Source organism: Oncorhynchus mykiss, chromosome 8 (assembly GCF_057628025.1).
Source record: "Oncorhynchus mykiss isolate SJ-2025 chromosome 8, ASM5762802v1, whole genome shotgun sequence".
NCBI lineage: Eukaryota > Metazoa > Chordata > Actinopteri > Salmoniformes > Salmonidae > Oncorhynchus > Oncorhynchus mykiss.
The window spans coordinates 21,757,300-21,775,644 of NC_143029.1; the positions used below are offsets into that span (position 1 = coordinate 21,757,300).

The following is an 18,345-nucleotide window of genomic DNA, read 5'->3' on the forward strand; positions in this document are numbered from 1 at the left end:
CATTTCATGTTAATTTTTCTACCATAAGCCGCCTCCAACGTCGTTTTAGAGAATTTGGCAGTGCGTCCAACCGGCCTCACAACCTCAGACCACGTATATGACGTCGTGTGGGCGTGCGGTTTGCTGATGTCAGTGTTGTGAGGCCGCACAGAGTGCCACATGGTGGCGTTGGGGTTATGGTATGGGCAGGCAAAACCAGTTTTTTTAAAGATATCTGTGAACAACAGATACATATCTGTATTCCCAGTCATGTGAACTCCATAGATTAGGGCCTTATGAATTTATTTCAATTGACTGATTTCCTTATATGAACTGGAACTCAGTCAAATCTTTGAAATTGTTGCATGTTGCCTTTATATTTTTATTCAGTGTAGAAGACTAAGGGGAAAAGGTCAGGGAGCAAGGTATCAGATTTTCTCCAAACGTCTCTGTGCGGGACGTTATCGGGCTACATGAATGTAGAATGTCTTGACATTTTGTAGGCTGAAGTTCTTTGGGGGTTTGTAGGCATCACCATCGTCATGGTCTCTTTCAGTGACATCTCTTGGAGAAAGGCACAACATATTATTGCAAAAGCTAGACTCTGAAAATAGGGTTACCAGTACCCAGCTGGAGATGAAGTGGGAAAAGATGGCGCTGGTATTTGGTTAGTATGCTTCTGCATGTTGGCAAAAAAGAGGTGTGGTGGTTTTCAGAGCACAAGATGCACGCCCTCATCTTGTTTCACTTTCTAAGATTTAGGTCCTCCATGTGGCTTCTCAAAGAATTCAAGAAATGTTGAATATTATTTTAATGAATAATACAGTTGAAGTTGGAAGGTTACACACACTTAGGTTAGAGTCATTAAAACCCATTTTTCAACCACTCCACAAAGTTCTTGTTAACAAACTATATCTTTGGCAAGTCGCTTAGGACATCTACTTTGTACATGACACAAGTGATTTTTTAATTGTTTACAGACAGATTATTTCACATATAATTCACTGTATCACAATTCCAGTGGGTCAGAGGTTTACATGCACTAAGTTGACTGTGCCTGTAAACAGCTTGGAAAATTCCAGAAAATGGCATCATGGCTTTAGACGCTTCTGATAGGCTAATTAACATAATTTGAGTCAATTGGAGGTGTACCTGTGGATGTATTTCAAGGCCTACCTTCAAACTCAGTGCCTCTTTGCTTGACATCATGGGAAATGTTTTAAAAAATCAAGCAAGCCCTCAGAAAATAAATTGTAGACCTCCATAAGTCTGGTTTATCCTTGGGAGCAATTTCCAAAGGCCTGAAGGTACCACGTTCATCTGTACAAACAATAGTACGCAAGTATAAACACCATGGGACCGTGCAGCCGTCATACCGCTCAGGAAGGAGACGCGTTCTGTCTCCTAGAGATGAATGTACTTTGGTGCGAAAAGTGCAAATCAATCCCAGAACAACAGCAAAGGACCTTGTGAAGATGCTGGAAGAAACAGGTACAAAAGTACCTATCCACAGTAAAATAAGTCCTATATCGACATAACCTGAAAGGTCGCTCAGCAAGGAAGAAGCCACTGCTCCAAAACCGCCATAAAAATTACAGACTACAGTTTGCAACTGCACATGGGGACAATATTGTACATTTTGGAGAAATGTCCTCTGGTCCGATGAAACAAAAATAGAACTGTTTGGCCATAATGACCATCGTTATGTTTGGAGGAAAAAGGGGGAGGCTTGCAAGCCGAAGAGCACCATCCCAACCGTGAAGCACGGGGGTGGCAGCATCATGTTGTGGGAGTGCTTCTCTGCAGGAGGGACTGGCATCATGAGGCAGGAAAAGTATGTGAATATATTGAAGCAACATCTCAAGACATCAGTCAGGAAGTTAAAGCTTGGTCGCAAATTGGTCTTCCAAATGGACAATGACCCCAAGCATACTTCCAAAGTTGTGGCAAAATGGCATAAGGACAACAAAGTCAAGGTATTGGAGTGTCCATCACAAAGCCCTGACCTCAATCCTATAGAAAATGTGTGGGCAGAACTGAAAAAGCATGTGCGAGCAAGAGGCCTACAAACCTGACTCAGTTACACCAGCTCTGTCAGGGTGAATGAGCCAAAATTCCCTCAACTTATTGTGGGAAGCTTGTGGAAGGCTACCCGTTTCGGGTTTGACCCAAGTTAAACAATTTAATGGCAATTCTACCAAATACTAATTGAGTGTATGTAAACCTCTGACCCACTGGGAATGTGATGAAAGAAATAAAAGCTGAAAGAAATAATTATCTCTACTATTATTCTTACATTTCACATTCTTAAAATAAAGTGGTGATCCTACCTGACCTAAAACAGGGAATTTTTACTTGGAATAAATGTCAGGAATTGTGAAAAACTGAGTTTAAATGTATTTGGCCAAGGTGTATGTAAACTTCCGACTTCAACTGTATATAATGCTCTTGAAAATGTTAAAGTCTCAAATGACAGAGATGAACAAGCTTTGCCGGTAAACCATTTCTCAAATCTAATTGTCTCCAACTGACGTAATTCAACAGAACCAAAGACCTCGTGGACAAAAAAAGAGTATCCTTCTGAAAATGAATGGCGGCTCTGAATGAGGTCACTCCGCTAATCTCCTCATTTCTAAAACCCAGAAAGTTGTTTTTTCTGAGCTTTCTCAAGGTTTTTCAGCAACAGCCCTGCTCTGAGATTGTAGAGTTTAGCCTAGTGATGAGTCATTTCTGGCGTCAGTATGGCATCTTCCTTTTGCTGTAGGCTAACAAAAATAATTGTGACCGACTGCCTCAATTCGTTTTTTTGTAGCAACATTTGAAATTATGTTTTTTTTTTACATTAAATAAAGGTAGAGACTCAAAGTGACAAAATGGTATATCATACACTGCAGTTGAGGAACAATGGGGGGGTAATTCTGTTTTGAAAGTTGATAAACTTGTAACCCTACTTTTGATAAAATGGACCTTGAATGTTTTGGCACACCTACTGGATATTTTATCTACACCTATTCAGCATCGTTCACACCCTCTTAAACGCCACTAATTTCTTTAAGGATTCACATGTGAGGCCATGTGCTAAACAAGAGTGAGTAAGGTAGTGTAGTAAACAACCAAAGATTTCAAGACTAAAAGCAGTGGAAGTAGTAGCCTACAATAAGTAGAAACTCCAGATAAAAATACACATTGTCTCGTCATTGGCCTATATCCTAATTTGACCTTGGTGCAGGTCATGTTGTTCTTCACATTACTGTCTCTGGTAAACACACACTATATCAAATAAAATCTATGTTTATTTGTCACATGCACAGGATACAGAAGGTATAAATGTTACAGTGAAATGGTTACTTGCATATTTGTGTATTTACATAAGTATTCAGACCTTTTACTCAGTACTTTTATTTTTACACCTTTGGCAGCGATTACAGCCTCATGTCTTCTTGGGTATGACGCTACAAGCTTGGCACACCTATATTTGGGAGTTTCTCCCATTCTTCACTGCAGATCCTCTCAAGCTCTGTCAGGTTGGACGGCGAGCGTTGCTGCGCAGCTATTTACAGGTCTCTCCAGAGATGTTTGATCAGGTTTAAGTCTGGGCTCTGGCTGTGCTGAAGCCACTCCTGCGTTGTCTTGGCTGTGTGCTTAGAAGGTGAACCTTCGCCCTAGTCTGAGGTCCTTAGAGCCATGGAGCAAGTTTTTTATCATGGATCTCTCTGTACTTTGCTCCGTTCATCTTTACCTTGATCCTGACTAGTCTCCCAGTTGTTGCCGCTGAAAAACACCTCCACAGCATGATTCTGCCGCCACCATGCTACACCGTAGGGATGGTGCCAGGTTTCATCCAGATGTGATGCTTGGCACACTACCATAAAGGCCTGATTGGTGGAGTGCTGCAGAGATGGTTGTCCTTCTTGAAGGTTCTCCCATCTCCACAGAAGAACTCTGGAGCTTTGTCAGAGTGACCATCGGGTTCTTGTTCACCTCTCTGATCAAGACCCTTCTCCCCTGATTGCTGAGCTCTAGGAAGAGTCTTTGTGGTTCCAAAGTCTTTGTGGTGCACTTTAAAACCCAGTGTATGATGGGGGGGCAGAGGTCTTTCATTCATCAATCTGCCCCAGCTTCAGGGCCTTTCTGGGGGACATGAAGTCATGACCCCACCCTACCTGTCATTCAGAACCCCCTGGGTAGTAGGTGGAGCAGAAACCAGGCATGTTCTGTTGGTGTATTATTCCTATGGGTCCGGGTACAGTCAGGCACAGGATCCCACTTCCTTTTGTCCCTCTCTCTCTCCTCCCCTCCGGCTGCCTCCCTCTTGTCTTTCTGTCTTCCTTTCCTCTGCTCCCACCCTCAGGAATACACACAGAGACAGTCAACTCATGCATCACCTCTCACCATCTTCGCCGTCTGACTTTTTTCCGTTTACGTAGGCAAAACTTCCACTTTGCCCTTCTCCCTCTCTGCTCTCCTTTCCCCCTTTTGTCACTAGCTACACAGCAGGAAAATGGATCCCTCTCCCCTCCTCTCTCTCTGAGTATGGTCATATAGCCTCTCTCTTTCTCTCTCTCAGTTAAAGCTGATGCCTATGCCATCACATACAGATGAAGTGAGACACCCTGGATTTAATGAATGAAAGAAGCAGGGATGAGGGGAGAGCTAATAGTCCTGATTCATTACAGAGGCAACATGAACATGGCAGGAGTTTATTGGATAGCTAACAGGGTATTACAGTCTCCACCCAGGCTCTATGGTATACACCAGGAATACTTGTCCCCTTATTGTTAAAGGCAGGGCTCTAATTAAAATGTGTGTTAAATGAGTTAAGGGAAGGATACAGCCGCAAGGCTGTAGTTAGACTACAGATCCATGTGCACTGATACTCCAGTCCGGTGTAATGCATATTGTTGGCCTGCAATGTGCTGCTGGTTTTGCGTTCCTGTGGGCTGCTGACAGAACGATGTGAACTGCTACAGGAAGGAGAGAACACAGTGGTAGATCTGACCAAGCTCAACTGAAGTAATTGATGGATCGGCTTGGTGCATGGTGTTCTAGGAATGACAGGGAATTGTTGGAGAGCAGAGTCCAGTCATTCGTCTCCTCTCTGTCTTTATGAAGTCCATCACTCAGCTCTGACAGACCTGATGGCTCAGCACTTCTCTTCAGCGTCACGCAGCCAGCCAGCCAGCCTCCTCTCCTGTTCAGGCTTGTTTTATCTGGTCAACCGTTTCCATGAAGGATATGCTGACTGCTGAGCCCTGTGTTTGTGCTTCAGGTCTGCTGAGAGAGATTGAGAGAGAGAGAATGTAGCTCCATCCATCCAGCTAGTCTGTCTCTCCCACAGTGGCCCTCCGTCAAGAGGCCTCCATTAAACCCCTCTGGGAGATTACAGAGGGACATACAGTATAAACACACACACACTGGGCCATAGGACCATCTGTCCCCTCGTGTGCATGTGCACAAACACACAGACACACACACAGCGCTTTCACCTGGTTGGGACTATTGACTTGTGGTGCCGTGATGCAGCCATGCGGACACACTGCTCTCACTAGATATTAATCTGGGCACATGCATGTAGGATTTTAATTTGAGCCAGTTTGCTACAGCAGGAAAATAATCCTGCAGCAACAGGAAATGTGGATTATAATTAATGGACATTTTTGTGGGCATTGGGGAATTTTTCATAAGAGAAGTCCAGTCTCAAATTTTCAAGTGGAAACTTCAGAAGCCTTTTCAAACTTACATACACAACAAGTTTATCATTTCCTGCAGTGCAGGAAAGTTCTCCTGCGACAGAGTGATCAAATGAAGATCCTACATCTGTACACACATGCTGTGCAGAGTTACAGTATACTGCACACACTTGTTACACGTTGCTGGTTGTGCCTGAGGATTCTCACAAGACCGTTGTGTTGGAGAACTATTCCATAAACAAACACAAACACACCACATCAAAGCTGCTGCTCGCCCACTGAAGGTCTTATGCAACCCCTTTAAAAGCACCGGATCGGGAACCGCTGCTCTCTTCTTGTCACTAAGAATTAGTCTCGAGCTTGTTATTGTTGTTGATGGGCGCAGTGCATAACTGGTAGGCTATTTAGAGTTGAGATCAACAGCCATATCACTAGCTCCCATCTCTGTTTATGGCCACTAAACTGTGATCCTCTTTGACCAATGCTTAGATAGCACATGACTCGTATTTCAGCTGGTGCCCTTGCCTCCGTCTCCCCGTCTGCCTAGCTCGCGTCCTATCTACCTCTCTCTGGTTACGCCAGCACATCTCGTCCATGAAGCCTGCCGTTACGTCCAGGACATGAGCAAGCTGGCGGGGTTAGCTAAGTGCTGTCTGTGGTGATGTAACACCAACGGAGAGAGATTTCCAGTGCTGCTCAGATGACAGCTAGCAGGTCAGGCATGTCATGTCACAAGGAGCGCCACACTACAGAAATAGATTAGATTGGTGTGCTTTGAATTACATTCCTGATGTTGAGTTATAAACCACATGGCTGTCTTTGCAGATTGAATGACATCATTGTGAGCGGGTCTGTCAACAAACATCAAAAGTCTGATGAATGATGATGTTGACTGACATGAAAGCGTGTTTGGATCAGAAGAACTGAAAGGTGTTGGAACAGTGAGCTGTCCATGGTACTGCTGTTGATAAGGGAGTATTACTCAAAGGTGTTGGAACAGTGAGCTGTCCATGGGACTGCTGTTGATAAGGGAGTATTTCTCAAAGGTGTTGGAACAGTGAGCTGTCCATGGTACTGCTGTTGATAAGGGAGTATTACTCAAAGGTGTTGGAACAGTGAGCTGTCCATGGTACTGCTGTTGATAAGGGAGTATTACTCAAAGGTGTTGGAACAGTGAGCTGTCCATGGTACTGCTGTTGATAAGGGAGTATTACTCAAAGGTGTAAACAAATCCTGAGTCATATGATGACACATGGTGTGTGTGACTGATGACATTTTAAGCCTACCATGTGGCTGTCCAGTCACCTTATTCTTCCTGTGTTTGTGACCGGCAGGACAGAGGCTACCTACCTTAACCCAGGGGTCCTTCCTTACATCACATCCCTGAGTGGCTGGATCATAGGATGTTTACCCATACCAAATGAAACCTGAATCAAAACATCCTATTTATATCTCTCCCTCCGCAGTACGCCAAGCAACAGGCCAATATAGCACCCCTGCCCCCTTCCGGTTCCCCTTACTCTGGCCCCTGTCGGACCCCATCTGTAAAAACAACTGTGTTTTTATAGGAACCTCCTTCTTAGCCCCTGGCCGGGCCCTTGGTTACAAGAATGCAACGTCCAGAGCTCCTGAGTCGTGTGTCCTTCCCCGGTGACCCGTCTCCTTGGCGCCAGCGCTGCGGTAACATCCCGGTGTCGTGAAACCAGATAGCAGTGGCTAAATACGTGCTAATGTGGACCACACCTTTCAGGGAGCATGGCTGTCTGTAAAATGGGAGAAAAACATGTCCAGTCATGTTAGCATTTTGTCTGACACGTACAGTTCACACACACTCTGAACTCTATACTGTACGCACAAATTGGCTACCACACATACCATCTTTCACTCATATGTTCTCGTATATTCATCCACTTACACACACACACACACACACACACACACAGACACACACTACACACACACTATATACACACACACACTACACACCGAGCTGTGGATTGGCTAGTAGACGTGTGTGGTTGCTAAGCAGGGCCTGGCTGGTGGAACACAGCAGGGTTCTATTTACAATGATGACGACGTAACCTTCTCTTTCAGAATCACTCTTCATCATCACCATCACCACCCAACTGTCATATCAGTTGTCATTTTTGTCTCATTGTTATCCACACCTGGCCTGTCCTGTACCGAGTATACCATCTAGCCACCATACCCCACTGTACAGCCACCATACCCCACTGTACAGCCACCATACCCCATTGTACAGCCACCATACCCCACTGTACAGCCACCATACCCCACTGTACAGCCACCATACCCCACTGTACAGCCACCATACCCCCACTGTACAGCCACCATACCCCCACTGTACAGCCACCATACCCCACTGTACAGCCACCATACCCCCACTGTACAGCCACCATACCCCACTGTACAGCCACCATACCCCCACTGTACAGCCACCATACCCCACTGTACAGCCACCATACCCCCACTGTACAGCCACCATACCCCCACTGTACAGCCACCATACCCCACTGTACAGCCACCATACCCCACTGTACAGCCACCATACCCCCACTGTACAGCCACCATACCCCCACTGTGCAGCCACCATACCCCCACTGTACAGCCACCATACCCTACTGTACAGCCACCATACCCCACTGTACAGCCACCATACCCCCACTGTGCAGCCACCATACCCCACTATACAGCCACCATACCCCATTGTACAGCCACCATACCCCACTGTACAGCCACCATACCCCACTGTACAGCCACCATACCCCCACTGTACAGCCACCATACCCCATTGTACAGCCACCATACCCCACTGTACAGCCACCATACCCCACTGTACAGCCACCATACCCCCACTGTACAGCCACCATACCCCAATGTACAGCCACCATACCCCCACTGTACAGCCACCATACTGTTGTGTTGGCTAGATCACAGTGTGGGATCGTTGCTGCCCCCAGAGACTGTCACAGTCTGTCGAACAGCAGTGAGCAGGGTTGCTGGGAAAGGCCACTGACCTGGGTGGGTGGCTCGCTGTGACCCTGCTGGGGCACGAGAGGCAGAGGGGGTGAGTCCTGTACCTTTCTGCCTGTACAGAGAGGGAAAGGGAAGAGGATACCAAGTCAGGTGCACAGCTGAATGCATTCAACCAACATTACATTTGTTTCCTCCTTCCCAAACCTCATCATCCTCTAAGATGGAGGAGGCAGTACTCCTATTTTACTCTATCAAGCTCTATCTAGCTCTATCAAGCTTTATCAAGCTCTAGCTAGCTCTATCAAGCTCTATCTAGCTCTACATTCTACAGCTGACTGTTACTGACTGTAACTGGGCGTGGAACAAGAAAGAGCCGTCCTGGCCGTGTGTACAGGGACCCGTATCTGGGACACCATGACTCTGATTGTGATTATTAGAAGCAAGAGCACCGTAAGGAAGCTTTCCCCAAATCTGTGAGTTGTGGGGGGTTGGGGGAGCTGAATACTACCAGTCCCAGGCTTCTACAGGCCTAGTTCCCCATCACATTCTGTCTCTCAATTCAATTCAATTCAAGGGCTTTATTGGCATGGGAAACATGTGTTAACATTGCCAAAGCAAGTGAGGTAGATAATATATAAAGTGAATATATAAAGTGAAATAAACAATAAAAATGAACAGTAAACATTACACATACAGAAGTTTCAAAACAATAAAGACATTACAAATGTCATATTATATATATACAGTGTTTTAACAATGTACAAATGGTTAAGGTATACAAGGGAAAATAAATTAGCATAAATATGGGTTGTATTTACAATGGTGTTTGTTCTTCACTGGTTGCCCTTTTCTCGTGGCAACAGGTCACAAATCTTGCTGCTGTGATGGCACACTGTGGAATTTCACCCAGTAGATATGGGAGTTTATCAAAATTGGATTTGTTTTCGAATTCTTTGTGGATCTGTGTAATCTGAGGGAAGTATGTCTCTCTAATATGGTCATACATTGGGCAGGAGGTTAGGAAGTGCAGCTCAGTTTCCACCTCATTTTGTGGGCAGTGAGCACATAGCCTGTCTTCTCTTGAGAGCCATGTCTGCCTACGGCGGCCTTTCTCAATAGCAAGGCTATGCTCACTGAGTCTGTATATAGTCAAAGCTTTCCTTAATTTTGGGTCAGTCACAGTGGTCAGGTATTCTGCCGCTGTGTACTCTCTGTGTAGGGCCAAATAGCATTCTAGTTTACTCTGTTTTTTTGTAAATTCTTTCCAATGTGTCAAGTAAATATCTTTTTGTTTTCTCATGATTTGGTTGGGTCTAATTGTGCTGATGTCCTGGGGCGCTGTAGGGTGTGTTTGTGGACAGAGCCCCAGGACCAGCTTGCTGGACTCTTCTCCAGGTTCATCTCTCTGTAGGTGATGGCTTTGTTATGGAAGGTTTGGGAATCGCTTCCTTTTAGGTGGTTATATAATTTAACGGCTCTTTTCTGGATTTTGATAATAGTGGGTATCGGCCTAATTCTGCTCTGCATGCATTATTTGGTGTTCTACGTTGTACCCAGAGGATATTTTTGCAGAATTCTGCGTGCAGAGTCTCAATTTGGTGTTTGTCCCATTTTGTGAAGTATTGGTTGGTGAGCGGACCCCAGACCTCACAACCATAGAGGGCAATGGGCTCTATGACTGATTCAAGTATTTTTAGCCAAATCCTAATTGGTATGTTGAAATTTATGTTCCTTTTGATGGCATAGAATGCCCTTCTTGCCTTGTCTCTCAGATCGTTCACAGCTTTGTGGAAGTTACCTGTGGCGCTGATGTTTAGGCCAAGGTATGTATAGTTTTTTGTGTGCTCTAGGGCAACAGTGTCTAGATGGAATTTGTATTTGTGGTCCTGGTGACTGGACCTTTTTTGGAACACCATTATTTTGGTCTTACTGAGATTTACTGTCGGGGCCCAGGTCTGACAGAATCTGTGCATAAGGTCTAGGTGCTGCTGTAGGCCCTCCTTGGTTGGTGACAGAAGCACCAGATCATCAGCAAACAGCAGACATTTGACTTCGGATTCTAGTAGGGTGAGGCCGGGTGCTGCAGACTTTTCTAGTGCCCGCGCCAATTCGTTAATATATATGTTGAAGAGGGTGGGGCTTAAGCTGCATCCCTGTCTCACCCCACGACCCTGTGTGAAGAAATGTGTGTGTTTTTTGCCAATTTTAACCGCACACTTGTTGTTTGTGTACATGGATTTTATAATGTCGTATGTTTTACCCCCAACACCACTTTCCATCAATTTGTATAGCAGACCCTCATGCCAAATTGAGTCGAAGGCTTTTTTGAAATCAACAAAGCATGAGAAGACTTTGCCTTTGTTTTGGTTTGTTTGGTTGTCAATTAGGGTGTGCAGGGTGAATACATGGTCTGTTGTACAGTAATTTGGTAAAAAGCCAATTTGACATTTGCTCAGTACATTGTTTTCATTGAGGAAATGTACGAGTCTGATGTTAATGATAATGCAGAGGATTTTCTCTGTCTCTGTCTCTCGCCAAAGCAGTACTGCACAGCGCTATATTTTTGCGTGAATACTGCAGCCAAAGCCAAATCCACTGCAGTGCACTCTTACAGACTCTCTGTCTGTCTGTCTGTCTGTCTGTCTGTCTGTCTCTCTCTGTCTTTCTCTCGCTCTCTCTGTCCAACTCTCTAATCTCTCTCTCTCTCTGTCTTTCTCTCCCTCTCTCTGTCCAACTCTCTAATCTCTCTCTCTCTCTGACTCTGTCTTTCTCTCCAATCTCTCTCTCTCTCTCTCTCTCTCTCTCTCTCTCTCTCTCGCTCGCTCGCTCGCTCGCTCTCTCTGTCTGTCTGTCTTTCTCTCCAATCTGTCTCTGTCTTTCTCTCCAATCTCTCTCCCTCTATCTGTCTTTCTCTCTCTCTCTGTCTGTCTGTCTTTCTCTCCAATCTCTCTCTGTCTCTGTCTTTCTCTCCAATCTCTCTCTCTCTGTCTGTCTTTCTCTCCAATCTCTCTCCCTCTCTCTGTCTGTCTGTCTTTCTCTCCAATCTCTCTCTGTCTCTGTCTTTCTCTCCAATCTCTCTCTCTCTGTCTGTCTTTCTCTCCAATCTCTCTCCCTCTATCTGTCTTTCTCTCCCTCTCTCTTGTCTTTCTCTCCAATCTCTCTCCCTCTCTGTCTTTCTCTCCATCTCTCTTGTCTTTCTCTCCAATCTCTCTCTCTCCCTCTCTGTCTTTCTCTCCATCTCTCTCTTGTCATTCTCTCCAATCTCTCTCTCTCTCTCTCTCTCTCTCTGTCTTTTTCTCCAATCTCTCTCTCTCTTAGCCTGTTTTTCCTCTTCTGCCGTAATTGAAATCAGAACCAGATGAGTGTGTTCTGGGTGCATTAAACCCCAGTCTGGAGTTTAACTAGACTTTTCAGTTACTACCTCCCTACCTATATAAGGGTGGAAAACAGACCTCCTTTTTTATTGTGTCATGAATAACAGTTGTTAGAATGTGTGTGTGTGCGTGCGTGCGTGCGTGCGTGCGTGTGTGTGTGTGTGTGTGTGGGGCTCTTGCCCCGCTTTGATTTCATACAGTAAATAACATCTGAAATCACTCTTGATAAGGCCCAGGTATTTCATCAAGTTTTATTCAAGCCTGCTGGGCCTCAGAACTCTGTGTAGCCTTTCACAATCCTTTTTTTGGTGATTTTGCTCCAGTAACAAGCTTATTGGCAGCGTTTAAAAATATAATGCAACTCCCAAACTTGTAAAAGCCAAATCCTCTTCTTTATTTTTCCTCCCTTTGTCCTGAACACATCCTCCCGGCCACCAATCCTGTCACCACTAGGTGCTGTTTTCTCTTTGTGGTTGCTCCCTGGTAGCCCACTATCATATCAGTTACCATCAACTACTGTACATGGCAGCATCATCAGGCTGTCAGAGATGGTTGTCAGTGTTAACATACTGAATGCCTTTTCCAGGTTGTTAGACTTGTGTCTTCTTCAGTTTGAGCCAACACGCCTTCCAGACTGCCTGTAGGGGGCTGTGTTAGTGGTCTGGATGTCTGGTTTAGAATAACCGCGTCCAGACCAGGTTATTGCACACAGCCGGCTAGGGGAGGAAGTGTTCTGTGAGACTTGGAGAAAGGGATTTGAGTGGCAGCCGGTCCTGTGTGGAATGTGCTGTCTCATAACCAGAATGACTTGTTCTGGCTACGTCAGTCCTCAACCCCCAGCCCCTCCAGCCCTCCAGCTACTCGGTTTACCCCTCTCCTCAACCCCCAGCCCCTCCAGCTGTTCTGGCTATATGTCCTCAACCCCCAGCCCCTCCAGCCCTCCAGCTGCTCTGTTTACCCCTCTCCTCAACCCCCAGCCCTCCAGCTGCTCTGTTTACCCCTCTCCTCAACCCCCAGCCCCTCCAGCTGTTCTGTTTACCCCTTTCCTCAACCCCCAGCTCCTCCAGCCCTCCAGCTGCTCTGTTTACCCCTCTCCTCAACCCCCAGCCCCTCCAGCTGTTCTGTTTATCCCTCTCCTCAACCCCCAGCCCCTCCAGCTGCTCTGTTTACCCCTCTCCTCAACCCCCAGCCCCTCCAGCGGCTCTGTTTACCCCTCTCCTCAACCCCCAGCCCCTCCAGCTGTTCTGTTTACCCCTCTCCTCAACCCCCAGCCCCTCCAGCTGCTCTGGCTACATAACTCCTCAACCCCCAGCCCCTCCAGCTGCTCTGTTTACCCCTCTCCTCAACCCCCAGCCCCTCCAGCTGCTCTGTTTACCCCTCTCCTCAACCCCCATCCCTCCAGCTGCTCTGTTTACCCCTCTCCTCAACCCCCAGCCCCTCCAGCTGCTCTGTTTACCCCTCTCCTCAACCCCCAGCCCCTCCAGCTGCTCTGTTTACCCCTCTCCTCAAACCCCAGCCCCTCCAGCCCTCCAGCTGCTCTGTTTACCCCTCTCCTCAACCCCCAGCCCCTCCAGCTGCTCTGTTTATCCCTCTCCTCAACCCCCAGCCCCTCCAACCCTCCAGCTGCTCTGTTTACCCCTCTCCTCAACCCCCAGCCCCTCCAGCTGCTCTGTTTACCCCTCTCCTCAACCCCCAGCCCCTCCAGCTGTTCTGTTTACCCCTCTCCTCAACCCCCAGCCCCTCCAGCTGTTCTGTTTACCCCTCTCCTCAACACCCAGCCCCTCCAGCTGCTCTGGCTACATAACTCCTCAACCCCCAGCCCCTCCAGCTGCTCTGTTTACCCCTCTCCTCAACCCCCAGCCCCTCCAGCTGCTCTGTTTATCCCTCTCCTCAACCCCCAGCCCCTCCAGCTGCTCTGTTTACCCCTCTCCTCAACCCCCAGCCCCTCCAGCTGTTCTGTTTACCCCTCTCCTCAACCCCCAGCCCCTCCAGCTGTTCTGGCATTTGCTCTGATACACACTAACAAAGGAGCACTTTGTCAGAACCTCAACTAGCTGCGTGCCAGTATCTATATGTGCGCCCTGACCTAAAGGTTTCCCGGGGCTCAAGGTGAGCGGGAACTGAATCCATAAGAACTGAAAACCCACCAATGGAATCTGGGTGGCATGACAACAGGGTCTCAGTACAAATCAGTCCAAGTAGGCTACTTCAGTACAGCTTGTAAACCAGTGCAATTGACCTCCATTCTGAACTAACGTTGCTTTCAAAATATTGCTGAATCTTTTAAGTTGATTGACCTTATAACTCGACAAAGGATAAAATCATAATGGATCATTTAATGTGTCTCCCAGTGCCATTTTCACATATTTGACAACATTGCGGTCGTGAGGCATGTGCATTTGGGGGATGTCATGTGAATGGCACTAATGAATAATTTGACATGAGGAGGGCTGACAGAAGGACTGCTCTGTCACTGCCCTGTCTGGCTGGCTCCTCCTCCATAGCATCTCTGTCACTGCCCTTCCAGGCTGGCTACTCCTCCATAGCATCACTGTCACTGCCCTACCTGGCTGGCTCCTCCTCCATAGCGTCACTGTCACTGCCCTGCCTGGCTGGCTCCTCCTCCATAGTATCTCTGTCACTGCCCTGCCTGGCTGGCTCCTCCTCCATAGCATCTCTGTCACTGCCCTGCCTGGCTGGCTCCTCCTCCATAGCATCACTGTCACTGCCCTGCCTGGCTGGCTCCTCCATAGCATCTCTGTCACTGCCCTGCCTGGCTGGCTCCTCCTCCATAGCATCTCTGTCACTGCCCTGCCTGGCTGGCTCCTCCTCCATAGCATCACTGTCACTGCCCTGCCTGGCTGGCTCCTCCTCCATAGCATCTCTGTCACTGCCCTGCCTGGCTGGCTCCTCCTCCATAGCATCACTGTCACTGCCCTGCCTGGCTGGCTCCTCCTCCATAGCATCACTGTCACTGCCCTGCCTGGCTGGCTCCTCCTCCATAGCATCTCTGTCACTGCCCTGCCTGGCTGGCTCCTCCTCCATAGCATCACTGTCACTGCCCTGCCTGGCTGGCTCCTCCTTCATAGCATCTCTGTCACTGCCCTGCCTGGCTGGCTCCTCCTCCATAGCATCTCTGTCACTGCCCTGCCTGGCTGGCTCCTCCTCCATAGCATCACTGTCACTGCCCTGCCTGGCTGGCTCCTCCTCCATAGCATCTCTGTCACTGCCCTGCCTGGCTGGCTCCTCCTCCATAGCATCACTGTCACTGCCCTGCCTGGCTGGCTCCTCCTCCATAGCATCACTGTCACTGCCCTGCCTGGCTGGCTCCTCCTCCATAGCATCTCTGTCACTGCCCTGCCTGGCTGGCTCCTCCTCCATAGCATCACTGTCACTGCCCTGCCTGGCTGGCTCCTCCTTCATAGCATCTCTGTCACTGCCCTGCCTGGCTGGCTCCTCCTCCATAGCATCTCTGTCACTGCCCTGCCTGGCTGGCTCCTCCTCCATAGCATCACTGTCACTGCCCTGCCTGGCTGGCTCCTCCTCCATAGCATCTCTGTCACTGCCCTGCCTGGCTGGCTCCTCCTCCATAGCATCTCTGTCAGGGTACAGAACAGTCAGCATCCTTCCCTGCAATGCTCTTTTTTTTGGCAGAGGTTCTTTGGACTCTCTGTTTTTCTGGTCATCAATCATTGAGATTCATTTGAAGGGAAATTACACAGGGGTCTGTGTTGGCCAGGAGCAGTTCTTTGCTGCCTGTACTAGAGGACTGTGGGGATGTTGGAGGACTGTGGGGATGTTGGAGGACTGCCCTGACCTGTCACCATCAGACAGGTCCTCTGTCCTCCTCATCTGGTGGCAGATCAATGTGCTTTAGTTTAACCAACTGCTCAGTCCTGTGGTGTATGTCACCATGACAACTGTATTTCTCTATATAAAGGCATGACAAGGAATGACAAAGAAGTTGGCCCGAAGCTGAGACCAAGCTACTGTCCACCCACTCTGCCCCAGCTTCCAGACTTTCCCTGTCTCTGTGGCTTACTCTCCTCTCCCTTTCCCCCCAAAACAAAGCCAGGCTACTTACAGTACTTCTGCAACAGTACATTCCTGCTCTGCTGCATTGCAGAGTCCTCTAGTTTTAATAAGATGCACGGAAGCCCTGCTGGAGGCTTTGATGTCTTTATATTTGTCTATTTCTGTACATGATGAAAGATGGATATGGGTCATGGGTTGTTGCATGGTTCCCATGATGTGCTGATGTAATGGGCTGAAAGGATTTTTGATTTGGAGTCCACTCCTCCTGGCGTACTCATGGCTAACTAGCGGCTGTATTTTAGTGCTAAGGTCTACAGTAGTACTAGTCCATAGGGTTCTTCCTATTCATTACAGAATGGGGCTTTAAGATATTATACTATCATTCATTTTCAGATGTGAACTGGGGAGCTAATGTGTCTTGCTTTGGTAGTTTACAATGGCTCAGCCAGGCAGCCATAGGCACAACCTTTCGTTTCCCCACGGTGTTTCTAAGTGTGTGTGACTGGCAGTGTGTGTGTGTGTGTCCTATGAATCAAATTGTGTTTGTAAAATGCTTTGTAAACAACAGGTGTAGACTAACAGTGATGGGCTTACTGATGGGCCCTTCAACAAGGCAGAGAGAAACAAAGAGAAATGTATAAATAATAACACAAGGAATAAATGCACAATGAGTAACAATAACTTGGCTGTATTCACGGGTACCAGCACAGAGTCCATGTGCAGGGTACGAGGTAATGGAGGTAGATATGTACATATAGGATAAAGTGACTAGGCAACAGGGTAGATAACAGATAGTAGCAGAAGCAGTCCATGTGCAGGGTACGAGGTAATGGAGGTAGATATGTACATATTGGATAAAGTGACTAGGCAACAGGGTAGATAGCAGAATCAGTGTATGTGAAAAAACTTGTTAGTGTAAAATTGGTTAATTGGTTACTTGGTAACTTTAACTAACTATTTATCAGTCTTATGGCTTGGGGATAGAAGCTGTTCAGGGTGCTGTTGGTTCCAGACCTGGTGTACCGCTTGCCCTGCAGTAGCAGAGAGAACAGTATATGAGTTAGACCTACTGCAGCCTTTTATGAACCAGGACGCCTTTCAGAAAACATAATGCCCAGTAAGAAGTATGAAATGGTTCTTGGGACACACTGTGCAGTACAATGTTTAGAAGAATCACTCCGACGCACTTCCTTTGTTCCCAAAGTCTGCAATTCCAATAAAGTTGTGTTCATTTTGTTGTAGAAATGTATGTAGTTTGAATAAGTAAGATAGTCCACACATACTGTTCTGCTTCTCTAAGTGTCTTTCTCGTTCCCTCTCTCCTGTCCTTCAGACCAATCTGGCTCCAGCACCACACTGTCCTTCCAGCCACTGCGCTCCCAGGGTGCCCTCCCCACGGCCCACGTCATGCCCTCGCCCTCTTCCGGCTCCAAGCTCAGCACGGTTCTCTGCCCTGGGGGCAGCCCCTGGTCCTCCTGCCAGCTGCCCTCGCCCCTCGACAGCCCCCTGGATATGAAGGACCCCCGGCCCGTCAGCCCCTGGTCCTCCTGCCAGCTGCCCTCGCCCCTCGACAGCCCCCTGGATATGAAGGACCCCCGGCCCGTCCGACGCTGGTCCTCCCTCACCCGCCTCAGCGTCCAGGAGAAGTCCAGCCCCGTGGGACGGGCAGCATACCGCCCTGACCCCCACGGCTCCCTGGACAGAGGCATGCTCTACGGTTACAGGCAGGACCCTCTGCGCCCCACAGAACCCTACCTGTCCCAAGGGCTCCACCTGCGCTCCCCAGGGGCTGAGGCCCGGTACAAATACCCCCTAAGTACTAAGACAGACTCTCACTCGGCCTGCTCATCCCCGCTCAAACCCAACACCTTAGACCTGACCTACAGTGCCTTACCGGAGACCAAGCACCCTGGCGTCGGGCTGACGGTACCCAGCCAGAGGGGCCTGCCACTGGGCCACCAGGCAGTAGGAGGGTCCCCCATCCAGCCGGCGGTGAGGACCCAGATGTGGCTGAGTGAGCAGATGGAGTACCGGCCTCCCGGACCTGGGACAGAGCTATGTGGGGGCTTGTCGGCCTGGCAACAGGAGCAGCAGCAGAGAGAGAGGTTGCGTCAGGAGGCCGAGCTCAACCAGGTGAGAGGAGGGGATGAGGAAGTACATTTAAAAAAATGTATTTCACCATTATTTAACCAGGTAGGCCAGTTGAGAACAAGTTCTCATTTACAACTGCGGCCAAGATAAAGCAAAGCAGTGTGACAAAAACAACAACA

The 18,345-nt window shown here is 48.0% G+C and overlaps 2 protein-coding genes across 3 annotated transcripts in view; one reads left to right on the top strand and one right to left on the bottom strand.

The window, feature by feature from the left end:
- Positions 1–18,345, top strand: part of LOC110529585 (centrosomal protein of 85 kDa-like) — an 86,379-nt gene that overhangs the window by 24,965 nt on the left and 43,069 nt on the right. For both annotated transcript variants that reach the window (XM_021611926.3, XM_021611924.3), the window contains exon 3: positions 17,409–18,208. In XM_021611926.3, the coding sequence (XP_021467601.2) occupies positions 17,409–18,208 (800 nt within the window). The remainder of the gene's footprint in view (positions 1–17,408; positions 18,209–18,345) is intronic.
- Positions 14,481–16,034, bottom strand: LOC149981450 (uncharacterized). The gene has a single exon (XM_090242894.1). The coding sequence runs from the start codon at positions 15,731–15,733 to the stop codon at positions 14,603–14,605; it is 1,131 nt and encodes a 376-aa protein (XP_090099020.1). The 5' UTR covers positions 15,734–16,034; the 3' UTR covers positions 14,481–14,602.